The sequence below is a fragment of the Cyprinodon tularosa genome, unplaced genomic scaffold (genome assembly GCF_016077235.1).
Source record: "Cyprinodon tularosa strain WSP-4 unplaced genomic scaffold, ASM1607723v1 ctg731, whole genome shotgun sequence".
In the NCBI taxonomy this organism is placed as follows: Eukaryota; Metazoa; Chordata; class Actinopteri; order Cyprinodontiformes; family Cyprinodontidae; genus Cyprinodon; species Cyprinodon tularosa.
In genome coordinates this window covers 77,378-90,530 of record NW_024039487.1, presented here as the reverse complement: position 1 = coordinate 90,530, position 13,153 = coordinate 77,378, and the positions used below count along the sequence as shown (strand labels likewise).

The 13,153-nt window shown below is 40.9% G+C and overlaps 1 protein-coding gene across 6 annotated transcripts in view; it reads right to left on the bottom strand.

The window, feature by feature from the left end:
- arhgap4b (Rho GTPase activating protein 4b) overlaps positions 1–13,153 on the bottom strand; it is a 47,530-nt gene that overhangs the window by 32,767 nt on the left and 1,610 nt on the right. For 5 of the 6 annotated variants that reach the window (XM_038269615.1, XM_038269610.1, XM_038269612.1 and 2 more), the window contains exon 2: positions 1,215–1,531. In XM_038269615.1, the coding sequence (XP_038125543.1) occupies positions 1,215–1,284 (70 nt within the window). In that variant the 5' untranslated portion in view covers positions 1,285–1,531. The remainder of the gene's footprint in view (positions 1–1,214; positions 1,532–13,153) is intronic. The other variant, XM_038269611.1, reaches the window with a different exon arrangement.

Genomic DNA, 13,153 nt, shown 5'->3' with positions numbered 1-13,153 from the left:
CTCCCAGATGGCTGGGCTTCCCACTCTATCTCTAGGAAAGTGCTCTGCTCCATAACCATCTCCCCGACCCGTCTGCTGTGATAATTGGTCTTTACAATGGTGTTTATTTACAAATGTTCTCTGATGCCTTTGCAGAAAATCTGCATTTATTCTCGGATTAGGATCTAATTAGCTCAATCCAAAAGGAATTAGCTGTACTTGATTCATTTTTGGGATCAAGATGAACTGAATCCAAACCCATACCTAATTTTTTGCATTGTGTTTATAAACAGTATGTCATACTTCAAACCCTGCACCTTCACCTACACAGATTTTACTCATCTGTTAGTATAGCACATAAAAACCAAATGTAATACATTGAGGTTTGTGGTTGCACAATGACATAATGTGAAAATGTTAAAGGGACTAATGGTTACAATGTTCTGTTAGCCTTGAATTATTATTTGGCAAAGGAAGACTTTTCTTTGCTGTCACTGAGAGGGTAAATATCCTTGCTGTTTCATTGTACTGTGAGGACAATTTTGGATCATAGCTGCTGAATTCTAGCATAGCATTACATAATATGCACAAGCTTATAACCAAACACAGCAGAATCACCAAGTTCCTTGTCTCTATGTTGCACTGTAATATGAAAAGGTCAAAACATCACCTTCTGAGCTATCCTTGTTTCAATTTGCCCCCTGACCTCTCTCTGTTTTCTCTTTATTCTTTCTCTTTTTAAACCTCTATCACATCGCTTCCTTCTTGCTCTCTTTTCATCTTTTTGTGAGCACTCTGCCCCAGACTGACTGAATGTGTGGAGACAACATCACTAATATTAACTATAAATACCCCCCGCTGAGGTACAGTACATAGAGCCAGCCGGTTAAAACACGCACATAGGAGAACCTCGAATTTGCCAAGACTAGCCAGGTTCTGCTCCATATCATAGCCTAAAAAATATAATTCTTTCCCAATGCAGGGAACAATAAAGTTCCTCTTATTCTACATAATAGGTTTTCATTGACCCACTGCTTCTTGGATTGCTCCATACAGTGGTTTTTATTTTGGATAAAAATGAATGAATTGTATGCAGGATAGCTGATGCTGCTGCATACTAGTATATGCATGAATGCCTGTGCAGAGCAACTGCATACATTCCTGCATCACTGCCTTTTTAACTCTTTCATTGACATATGCGCGCAGACACATTGTATATGTACATTGACACTTACCCTTCATCTGAGATTCATACTCTGCTAGGCTGCCCTTCTCCCTCCTCAGTTTTCCATGTGAAGTCATCATCTTTGATCTTATGACTCTTGACCTTCCCTCCCAAAACGTCTGCTCCTTAATTCTCTCTGCTGCAGCTTCCGCAGCAGCTCTGTGGTCTGCAACTTTTCACCCCTGACCCCTTTTTCTCCCACTTTTGCTTTCCTGGTCTACAGCTACAAGTGGTGCTTTGGCATCAGAGTTGATAGACGGTTCTCAGCTGTTTACTGGGTCGATTTTTCCATGGAATCCAGTTGCACTGATCCAAAAGTAAACGAACCTGAGAAGAAACATTAATAGAAAGAGCATAATCAGAGAGGGAGCTGACATGATGACAAGATGACCACAACGGACCAAGGAATTATTCAGATCAGAGGTCAGAGGAAGAGCGCAAATTAGATCAGGGTGATAGGGAAGGAAAAGGACAGTGACACCAGAGCAGAGAGCATTCAGCGCGCCGAATAGACAGTAATAGATCAGAGTGATGAAAATGAAGGATGAGGGGATGGGGTAATGAGAGGTGATGAATAACAGCAGTAATAAATGCCACTCATTGCCTTCAGGTCAGTGGCTGAGGATGCCCATAAAAGATATGCTTAAAAAAAAAAAAAAAAAAAAAAAAAAAACAACCAAAGAAACCTAGAAATTGGTATTTATTTGATTTATAATGAAAGAATTAGTAATATAGCAGAAACTGAGGCCAGCAAAAAATAGGAAATGGCCTCATATACCTGTGGGGTTGAAAGTGAAAACAATGCTGCTCTGAATCAAAATTGACAAGGAAATCAACTCTTGGGAAAAAGAATCTGCACATCTCTCAATTCACTGGTCGGTACCCTTACCTATGGTCATGAAATTTTGATCATGATTGAACGAAGGAAATTATTAACAATACAAGCGGCTTTTTCTCCCAACCTCACGATTCTTTGTCGGGAGGTAGTCGTGAGAGGCTGATCGCCCCTCGTTATCCCCTGTACACTACCCATAGCACAATCAGGCTGAAAGTCGACCAGATCGAAAAATTCTTGCACACACAGTGTAAGCCCGGATTCAGATGACCCCCGAACGCCTTCCACAGGAGGTGTTCTAGGCATGTCTAACCAGGAGGAGGCACAGGGAATGGCCCTGGGTATGTTGGAGTGACTATGTATCTCAACTGGCCCTGGAACACCTCAGGGTTCCCTCAGAGAAAATGTAGGTGTCTGGTGAAGGACTACTGTGTTTTGCTCCCCTGAAGCATTTATGCAGGTCATCAGTCACCACAACTGCTTCTTTGGCCAATCCTGGGTTTGTTTATTTTTCTCTGCCCTTCTTCCTTCTTCATCTATATTTCTATGGCAGCTGATGAAGAAAATGAGAAAACAAGTGACATTTCCTTCTCCAAGTGACCCAGGATTTTCTCAGGTTAATAATAGTTACGGTGGCCAATGACTCTGGCATGGTCCAGGGATGGGAGGAGGAATGGGTTGCTGCTGCCTATTTCTAGGGGTGTAAAGGCTGCATGCAATCTGGACAGGATATTCTATCACAGGGTTAGCCATTCAAAAATCTGAGAAAATCATCAACAAGTAAAGGTTCGGAGACATTTTTAATTATAATCCGTTACTTTAAACAAAACTGAACACTGAAATAAAATCAGGAGTTTATGCACCCATGTTATAAATGTACTTTTTAAATAAAAAATATTTAAGAAAATATAACATTTTTACATTTTTAAATCTAAAGTGTTTTTTGAAGTAGAGAGAGTATACCCTAGGGTTAGGGTTAGCTAACCCTAACCCTAACCATTCAGTTTGGTAAATAGACAATTTCCTGATTTCCATATTCTATAAAACACCTTTTTTTATGGGTTTTAATGGGGACAAAGCCATTCTCAAGCACATATCAAGGTGCTCATTTGTGAGCCAGGATCAATATTTATTTTTGATTATGTTCATTATTATGTTTCTGCTTCACATTAGTAGGTTGAGCCGAACAAACTCAAAAAGTCCAGGGTCATCTTTGAGCACACCATTTCACTTTTCTTTCACCAGTTCACTGCAGTTCTTCCAGCAGTCTACACTTGATATACTTTCTTATTCTCATCATATTCTCCTTCTTTCCCATTGCCCAGCTTTCCACAGGTTTGCCTGCTGTGTCTAAAAGTGGCTAGTAGCAGTGACCCAGACTGACACAGCTCATTGACTGATTTGTAACACATGTAGCCTGGTGCCGGACGCTCCGGAGTGCTTTACTATACTAACAGGAGAAGTGGCGCAAGTGAAATTAGACCCTGCCGTCAGACAACATGCAGTAATTTATAATTGTTTTAAATCAGGTTGGGTACGGATTAGCCAGCAGGTGGGTTGGGGTCCGGATCGTGGTTCGCTAATCTATGACATCTGGTCTATCAGTTGACAGCATAGAAACAAACAGAGCTGTGGAAATGGATTGTATATCTGCAGGGGCAACATAAGAATTCCATGCAAAAAGTGTCCATTATGGTCCAATTTGTATTCAGATCAATGAAACCCACTTCAATATCCTCAGCCCATGCAGTCTGATTACCTTCGGTCTAACTGAATCCATATTAACCGTTTATGTCAGACTGATCTTTTGGTTAAAGTTTGACTAAGAAATTTCAGACAATTATCACACATTGTCTTACTTTCAAGAAATATATCCTCCATTCAATCAAGTGAAGATTGAATAGGGAAAAACCCTAAAGACAAGAAGAAACATCCAGCAGAATCCGATTTAGCATGAGCAGCTATCTAGTCATGCTCACAATACACAGACACTAGGTGAATACAGTCAAGTTGTATGTTGCCTTTTATCTGGATAATGTCAAGAGAGAAAAGGGGATTGTAAGAAGTGAAGTGCAATATAAATGTTTAGTATGTTTAGTATCTACAAGAGTTCTCCCTATTTCTGGCCCTAGAGCTGTTGAAATTTGGACAGAGGGAAGGTCAGCCAAGTTATTGTGGATGACTTAAACCATGCAGTGATAGAAAAACAGGACAGACTGATTGGTGGCAGTGTAGAAAATCAGCAGGCTGCAGTTTTTTGAAGTACCGCAGGAAGTAGCTTTGCTAGGTCTTATTCCTAGGGTGATACTTTCAATTCAATTTCAATTGAATTCAGTTTATTTTTCTGGTGTCAATTGCCATCGCATGTCACCTCAAGGTACTTGACAGAGACAACTCAATGAAATCATACAGTCAGATTGGTTCAAAGTTTTCTATTTAAGGAAACCAAACTAATTGCATCCAGTCAATAAGTTAGTTACTAGAATTTTGTGGTTTATGCTGCAGCAACCCCTCATACCTATCAAACATGCAGTGACAGTGGAGAGGAAGTACCGTATTTTCACGACTATAAGGCGCACTTAAACGTCTTTTTTTTCCCTCAAAATGTGCGGTGCGCCCTATGGTGCGGTGCGCCTTATGTGTGTTGTAACTGCGACTTTTGAGACCACCTCATTGAGGAGATGATGAAAGAGTGGCTGAATGTAAGGAGGCCAGGTGTTTTTTTTCCACCCCTCACCATCGCTGTTAATATGTAACTCCATGCGTGCCCATCTCACAGCTGATGTGAAAAACATGGGGAAACAAATTAACGCTGCTCGACATCGGTGTGAACCGGACCCAGCAGGTGCAGCAGAAGCAGCGAGTTTACATGCAAAGTCAATGGTTGACGCGCATATAGGCACAGCAAAAGGTCCCGCAGCGCATTTTGGTGCAGCACGTCGGGAGCGTTTAAGCATCTGAAGCACCGCCAACGCGCTGCTGCTGCTCAGATGGAAAAATTGAAGTTTTGCTGCTGGACGCGCCGCATCAACCAATCAGAGAAGCTGATCTGGGAGCTGCCAGCGAGACAGACACAGCGCTCTGATGACATATGATATTAACGCAAATGGAAAAGGCTGGGTGGGTGCGTGGCTGAGGCAGGTGTATGTGAGAAGACTAGGTGGTTTTTTCCACGCATCACCATCGCTGCGTGCCCATCTCACAGCCGATGTGAAAAAAAGTGAATCAATGAACGCTGTGCTCGCCGTTATTCCGGGGGTCTGACAAAGGAGCTTCAACCGCTCGACATCGGTGCCCAGCCTGTAGGCTGGGCAGCCTGGGGTTCACCGCGGCTGCTGGCAGGTGTTTTTCATCTAAATAATTTTAGCTGCAGGCACCAGGATACCGGCAATAAAAGCGAACATATTCCGTCAGCAGGTTTCAGGATTTTAAGTTAATTTAGGAGTGATCACAGCGCTGTGTCATCTGCGATGTGTTTGTCTCACGGCCAGCTCCCAGGTTTGATTAATACTTTGTAATAAATACATGAATAAAGCACAGTCATACTCAGTTTTGCCCCCGCTGTATTTTTAAATACGCAGTAGAGGTATTTAAAGGTACTAGAGGACTTGTACCTGTATATAAAAAACGCGCCCTATAGTCCGGTGCGCCTTATGTGTGTGTTAAATACAGAAATGGGACACATAACTGAGAGTGCGCCTTTTAGTCCGGTGCGCCTTATGGTCGTGAAAATACGGTACTCCTTTTTAACAGGAAGGAACCTGTAGCAGAACCATGCCCAATGTGAGCATCCTTTTCTCAAGCTGACTGGCTATTGAAGTGGTCAGAGGTAGACATTCAATTCAATTCAGTTTGTTTATATAGCGCAAATTCACAACACATGTAATCTCAAGGCACTTTACAGTTTACCAGATCTTAAAGTCAAATTGATTCAAAGTTTTCTATCTAAGGAAAACCAGTTGATTGCATCGACTCATTTACTCGAATGCAATCCTTTACACTAAGCATGCTGGTAGTGAGAGCGGAGAGGAAAAACTCCCTTTTAACAGGAAAAAAAACTCCAGCAGAACCAGGCTCAGTGTGAGCGGCCCTCTGCTGAGGCCGACTGGGGCTCAAGGAGACAGAAACAGAGATACAAAAAGCAGCTGTAAAAGGTGTCCTGTCCAGGAAACACACAGCCAGGCAGACGAGTTCCGAGCCAGCTCCCATGTCAGAGGATGAAGAGAGCACATCCAGCCAGTCACAGTCAGAGAAACAGGACTACACTGGAAAAACAGGCAAATCTCCAATATCTATAAACAAAGGTGTTGATGGCAGCAGCACAGCTGACATTTCTCTCCATTTAAAGGGAACACAGAAGCAATAATGTATAAATGCCTTCTGTTGTAAACAGAACAATAAAATAGCTCCATGGCTCTATTTAGGATTGAAACAGTCAAGCAGATGAGTTCTGAGTTGGTTTTAATGTCAAAAAGGACAAGAGAGGGCAATAGCTGTCAAAAAAAACGCACACACTGCACTCTGCACCCCATTGTGGGCCACATGGAGTTGTAATAAACAGTTTGTAATTTGTAATAATCAGTACAAGTATATAACAGATCTATATTTCAGACATGTATACACTACTATTTTTAAAGAGTGACAATGTGTTTTTAGATCTAATCTGACATTCCCTTTAAAATGAATGCATGACTTAGACAACTTTCGTTTTGTACAGCTTTCATGACATTTCTATTCCTTAAAGTGCAGCAGTGATGAAATGTAAACAGTGCGGTAGGAAAAAAAATGTTGCAAAAAAAGTGCATTGATATGGAAGTTAAGAGCATTAATATATATGGTGCAAATATGAAGTATTTTGGTTTGGTGTTGTCAGTGTGATGCAGAGTCTGACATGTGATTTAGAGTTCTCTCAAAGCCTCATTCCAGAGGGCAGCAGGGAGAACAGTCCATGGTGGGGGTGTGAGGGTTCATTGATGATGTTACAGGCTCGGGACACGCAGAGCTGGGCATGAAATGTCTTTTGTTTGCTGTTCTCACATCTCTTCTCGCTTTCTTGCAGTCTGAGGCAGTGCAGCTTCCACACCACATATACAGTAAGTAAACAGCATTAATAAATACCCTTGAAAGCAAACATACATTTTTATGTCTCACATCCTGTGTTACTGCTCACTTTGATGGGTGTCAAAATGTACTACTTTTAAAGACAGACACATTTTGAATTATTTTTGTGGCTGAGGAAATGTCTGGCGACTTTAACATCAAACAGTTTTAATCCCTCCTACTTTAGACTGAGAGGAGGTATGTTAAACTGCTATAGCACAAAGTGGAAAATGAAGATAAAGATGGTCTCAGACATCAGCACACCTCAAGTCGCTGGTGTAACTGAAGACGACCACGCATTCTTTAAGTAATCTGTGAACTGTTTTCTCATTTCCTGTTCCAGAGCAGTGCGGTAGATGTGAGTCAGACACGTTTCAGTGACAGTTTCAGACGGAAGCAGAGAGTAAATGCAGAAGCAGCACAAAAACACACAAAAGAGTTTTCTGCAAATGAGACAACAAGGCCCTGAGACTTCTAAAGTCTGCATCGAGACTTTGTCGGTGTGTGACCCCAATCTGTGAAGAACAAGGCGGATGTAAATGATCTGAAGAAGACACAGGAGGAGGTTGTAGTAGAGAAAGATGAAGGGGAAAAAGAAGCAGCTCGAAGCTAAAAGGCCAGTGATGACAGAGAAATGGAGGTTATTGTAAAGAAGCTTTTTATAGTTAAAATCATGGTTAATGAAGGAGGGAATTCATATGGCGTTAACTGATGACAAGAGAGGAAGTATAAGCTTTTTATTGCCTAGGGATTTTCTACCAATTTCTTCATAGGAAGAAAATATGCATACTAAGAATTAGTGAAACAAACAGGACATTGTGCTAACTACTTCAGATAGTCAGGGGATTTCCTAATGCTGCTGACAGCAGACAACATTCTGCTTTGTTGACCCCTTACTGTATTTTATAGTCTGGCTTTTCTTCCCTTTTTTTTTACAGAAAATGTTACAATTTTGTGCAGTCCTTCCAGATCTCTTGTCTCGTATAAGCTTTCCATAAGAAGAAGGTCCTTCATGAGTTCTCCAAGCTTCTGATAAAGCTGAAGGCTGAGCAAGATATAATACACCAAGACAAATTTCTATAAGCTTCAAGGGCTCCTTCTCCAAAAAGCCACACATTTGGTAGAAAAGTAATAGAAGCAGATGCTTATATATCTTCATGTATTATATATCTATATCCACTTGAGTTGTGAATATCTGCTGCTCCTCTACAGTTACCTTTGCTACCTCACAGCTTCTCTGATTAAAGGCCTCATTATGCTCTAGATATTTACATTTGGGAACTTTGGGTCAAGCAAAAAATGCAATTTAAACATTTTCCTATAGGTGCTGCAGGCAGAGAAGCCAAAATTATGGAAGCCCAAAAGGACATTTTGATGCACGGAACTCGCAGACGCATAAAGTGTTAACCAAGCTTAATTATTCCAGCACTCAGTTTATATAGAAGACCATATCAATTCATGGGTTTTCATAATTAGTGAGCTTTGGTCCTCATGAGCTGCGATGGACTAGAGACCTGTTCAGGGTGAACACCGCCTCTCGCCCGTAGACAGCTGGAGATGGGAACCAGCACCCCTCGTGACCGCACTTTGGATTAAGCGTGTCAGAAAATGGATGGATGGATGGTCCTCATGAGGCTGTTTGTTTAGAAATGTTGAATCCTTATCACAAATCCAGCTTACAATATCCCACACAGACAGAAAAGATGTCTTTCATTCTAAGCAAATATTGCAGATAGACTGCAACACCATATTACTTCATTTTTATGTTCAAGCATCACAGCCGAATAAAATCACCCCATGCTGGAGTCCAGAGATCTGTTCTGCCTTACCCGTCCTGTGCCTCAATGGTAAGGAATGATGTGCAAGGCATTATGCTGAGGCCTATCCTAGTGTTGACTGTAAATCAGCCAGCCAGCTGCCTGTTGGTAATCACAACATCACACCTTTGAACTGGGAAGATGATTTATCTTTGCTTAAGTCATCCAATTGGATGGCTATGACTATAGTGATATATAGTATATAACTTAGTGGCTGAGGAACACCAGTAGTGAGTTATAGTTAAGGTCAAAGACCATAGCTCTAAAGGGCTGGTTATACTCCCCGCAGCAGTGTGTCGCAGTGGCTTGACTAAGACATTTTTGATTTATGCTCAAGAGAATCAGGAACTAGCTGTTCCTAACTAGGGTCTAGATATGGCCGAGGCGGTGAGGAAGTGGGCAGAGTTTGTCTGACAATGGAGGGACATAAGGGCGAAAAAGAGCGGGGATCCAGGTGGAAAATGGGTCCCAGCGTTCTTGCGCACTTCGCTCTTGTAGCTGGTCCATCTTCACGAGTCATTTTCCGCAACTGTGTTCATAAAAACAAAACAAGCCGGACTCCTGTCCGTGGCACTGTCTGCTGTAACCTACAATTTGGGAGATGTGAAGCAGAGTGTCTGCGGAGGGGGCGGGGACGTCTTTTTGTTCACTGCAACATCTACGCAGACGACCTAGTTTCGAAGTATAAATCAGCCTTAAGGGTTTTGTGGAGTAATATCGGTTCAAAAAGACATTGGAAAGATGAGATGATTTACATACAGACAACATCTTCAATGGGTTATAAAGTGAACGGTGAAAAGCTGTAATTTTCAGATCGTTTCAAAGATATTGAAAACTGACTTTGAAATGCCTTTTAAATATTGTATTATTGGACTAAGGTGGGGCAAAATCAGATCCAACAAACAGCCCTTCTTTCAGCAGACTGCAATGCAACAAGTAGTGCCTCCTTAAACAGACCCCACCACAAGTTTCTTTGACAGCACACCTGGGTTCACCTTCTACAAGTGGGTTTGAAAACATCAATACGCAGCATTTGTCTCCGGAAATAGGAAACTCTATAGTCTTATGCCACCATAGGCTTTGACTCCTGCACAATCAGCAGAGAATTATTCTGTTCCTTCACGCTTTCAGAAGCAGCTTAATTCTTTCATCACTGATAAAAGACGCACACTGCAGGGAAGAAGACTTGTTTCAGAGCAAGATATAAATGTAGTTACATAAGACACATTCATGATGAGTAGGCATGGCACAAATTGTAAAATACTGTATATTTTAAATAAAAATGTAAGTCTTTACTGGATCAAACTCAGGACATTAACTGCTTATTAGAGCTGGAATAGGTCCCTGTCTACCAAAGGAAAAACCGAAGCTAAACCCCTCCAAAACAAAAAAGTACTTTTGCATTCCATGTTTATGGAATGCATACCTAATGGTCTAAGTAGAAGTCAAAAATGAGAAGAAAAGGAAAAACATGAAAAAGAGAATCAGTTTATAACAGGGTAGGCTAGCACACTGGATACATCTGTCTTTAAGACGCTCAAAGCTCAGATTCCTCTCAAAAAGATTTACTTTCTCAGAAGACAGCTAAAATACAGAGCTTGATATTATCTGGATATCCTTTATGTTTGGATCCTCATGAATACAGCTCAGGGGGATGAGTCAGTATCTCTCAACCTGATATGGACACAGTGTACTATCAAGTCTTTAATACTAGAAATACGCTGTTTTTGTGCTGCTGGCTGAAATCTAACTATAGAGTTAAATTGCATTCACTTGGCACACTACACTGTCAGAATTATTCTCTCATCTGCCTTGACTCCTTAAGTGACATCCATTCCTACTCCATAGAGGTTTAATATGACCTTGGTCCATCCTTTTTAACTAGAGCAGCTTCATATCTTCTGGGAAACTATCCATAAGGTTTAGGAGTATGTTTATGGGATTGTTTTTTACCATTTTTAAAGAAGCACATATAAGAGGTCACATACTGATGTTGGATAACAAGGCCTGGCTCTCAGTATCCACTTTAGTTCTTTCCAAAGGTATTCTTTCTGGTTATGATCAGAACCCTGCGCAGAGCAGTTAAGTTAATCCACATCAGACTCTGCTATCAATGTCTTAATGTGCACGCTTTGTGCAATGATGAACAGTGAATTTGGAAGAGGAAGGGGTTCAGCTCCAAGCTGTTCTCACACAGTTGGGAGCATGGAGATATCCAAAATGTCTTGGGATCCTGAAGAATTCAAGGTTCATTTCACTGGAGATAGGGGGCTGAGCCCAGCTCCTGAAAAATAACCTCACACCATAACCACCCCCTCCACTAAAATATCCATTTTGCACAATGCATCAGACAAGTAGCATTCCCTTGGCAGCCACCAAACCCAGATTCTTCCATCAGATTTTCAGATGGAAATGTGCAATACATCAATCTAGAGAATGTCTCTCCACTGCACTGGTGTCCAGTGGTGGCATGCTTTAAACCACTGCATTTTGCATTGCACTTTGTGATCTATGGCTTGAATGCAGCTGCTGTTCTTGAGCTAATCTGAAGCCCACATGAAGTTTGGAGGTCTGTAGAAATTGACTGCAAATAATTAGCAACCTTTTAAACTATGCGGTTCAGCATCTGCTGATCCTGATCACACCCATTAGTGGATGAGGTGCTGTTGCTCCCAAACACTTCTATTTTCTTATAAAACAGCTGACAGTTGACTATTGAAAATTTAGGAACGACAATATATTAGACTGTATTTGTTGCACAAGTTAATCCATGACAGTTCCACACTGGAGTCCTCTGAGCTCCTGGTAGTGACCATTTCTTTCACAAATGTAAGTGGATAAGAGCCAGGACATGAACTATGGAACTTTAAACTAGCTCCCTCCACTGAGCCAAAAAAGAAACAGGGTACGCTCAGTGGACAAGAGCCAGGACATGATCAGGAAACAATAAGCCACTAGCCTCCGAGAACGAGAACATTAACTTAGGAAATATGCCAGGATTATCTGTCAAGTATCTGGCCCCGATAGCTGGGCTGAGCCGCATATAAGGCAGTAGGAGCAAGAGGATAAGATGAGTGATAATTAACAACTGGGAAGAGTTGTGAGTGAAATGAGCAATTAGGTCAGCTATCAGGGCAGTGATAATGACACTTGGCAATAAAGAGTAGCTTTACAGGCTTACAATTATTTAAAAAATGGCAATTTTGGCAATTTTATTTACCTAATCCCATTATTTATCTATGCCATTGCATTGTGTTAGCTCAGCATACCTATTTGTTGCTTTTTTGTATCATAAATCTTGCTTACTTGTTGCACGATGGTCTTTGAGGACAGACATTTTATTTAGTATAACATATATAAAAATAGCAGAATTTGTATATCATTTTTTAGGACCTTTAGTGTTTGGTAAAAGTATTCACACCTCTTAAACTTTTTCACACTTTATTATGTTACCATCAAAAAGAGGATACTTTATTAATTAAGAATATTACTGAAAGTCAGAGCATTTCATGCAAATATTTTAATCTAAAAAAAAAATGGTTTGCATTTTCCTTCAGCCTTTTCAGTCTTGAATAAAATTCTGTGTAATTATGACCAATATCAGACGTGAAATATCCACTGAACAGAGTTAACCTGTATATCATTTAACCTGTATATCATTTAAACATCAACCTACAGATAAGTAATGGAAAGGGTTGGGAAGAAGTTTAAAGCCAAGTAAGTTTAATAGAACGACATCTCAAGATTCTTTACATCTCCAATGTTTAATCTAGCATTTGAAAATGGTAAGAATAGGTCCCAGCTGCACACCTATCGAGACATGACATTGTGCCTACAAAAAAACAGCTGGCATTGATCAGAGAAGCAACTGAGAGGCAGATAGTAACTCTGGAGGAGCAACAGATATCAAAAAGCTCATGTAGCTGCGTTTATTGACAGGCTATGATTTTATGATAAAGGAGATTGTTGATACAAGTAATGATATGTACCACTGGTAGTTTGCTTTAGCCATGTAGAGGGGGACATGCAGAAAGGAGCTCTAGTCTGATGAGACCTAAATGGAACTTCCTGGTCTACAAGCAAAACCATGTGCGACGGAAAACTAACCCAGCATCACTCTGAAAACATGGTAGTGGAACATTTATGCTGGACAGAGTTAGTGGACACCTACATGAAGCTAAATACAAGATGATAAGG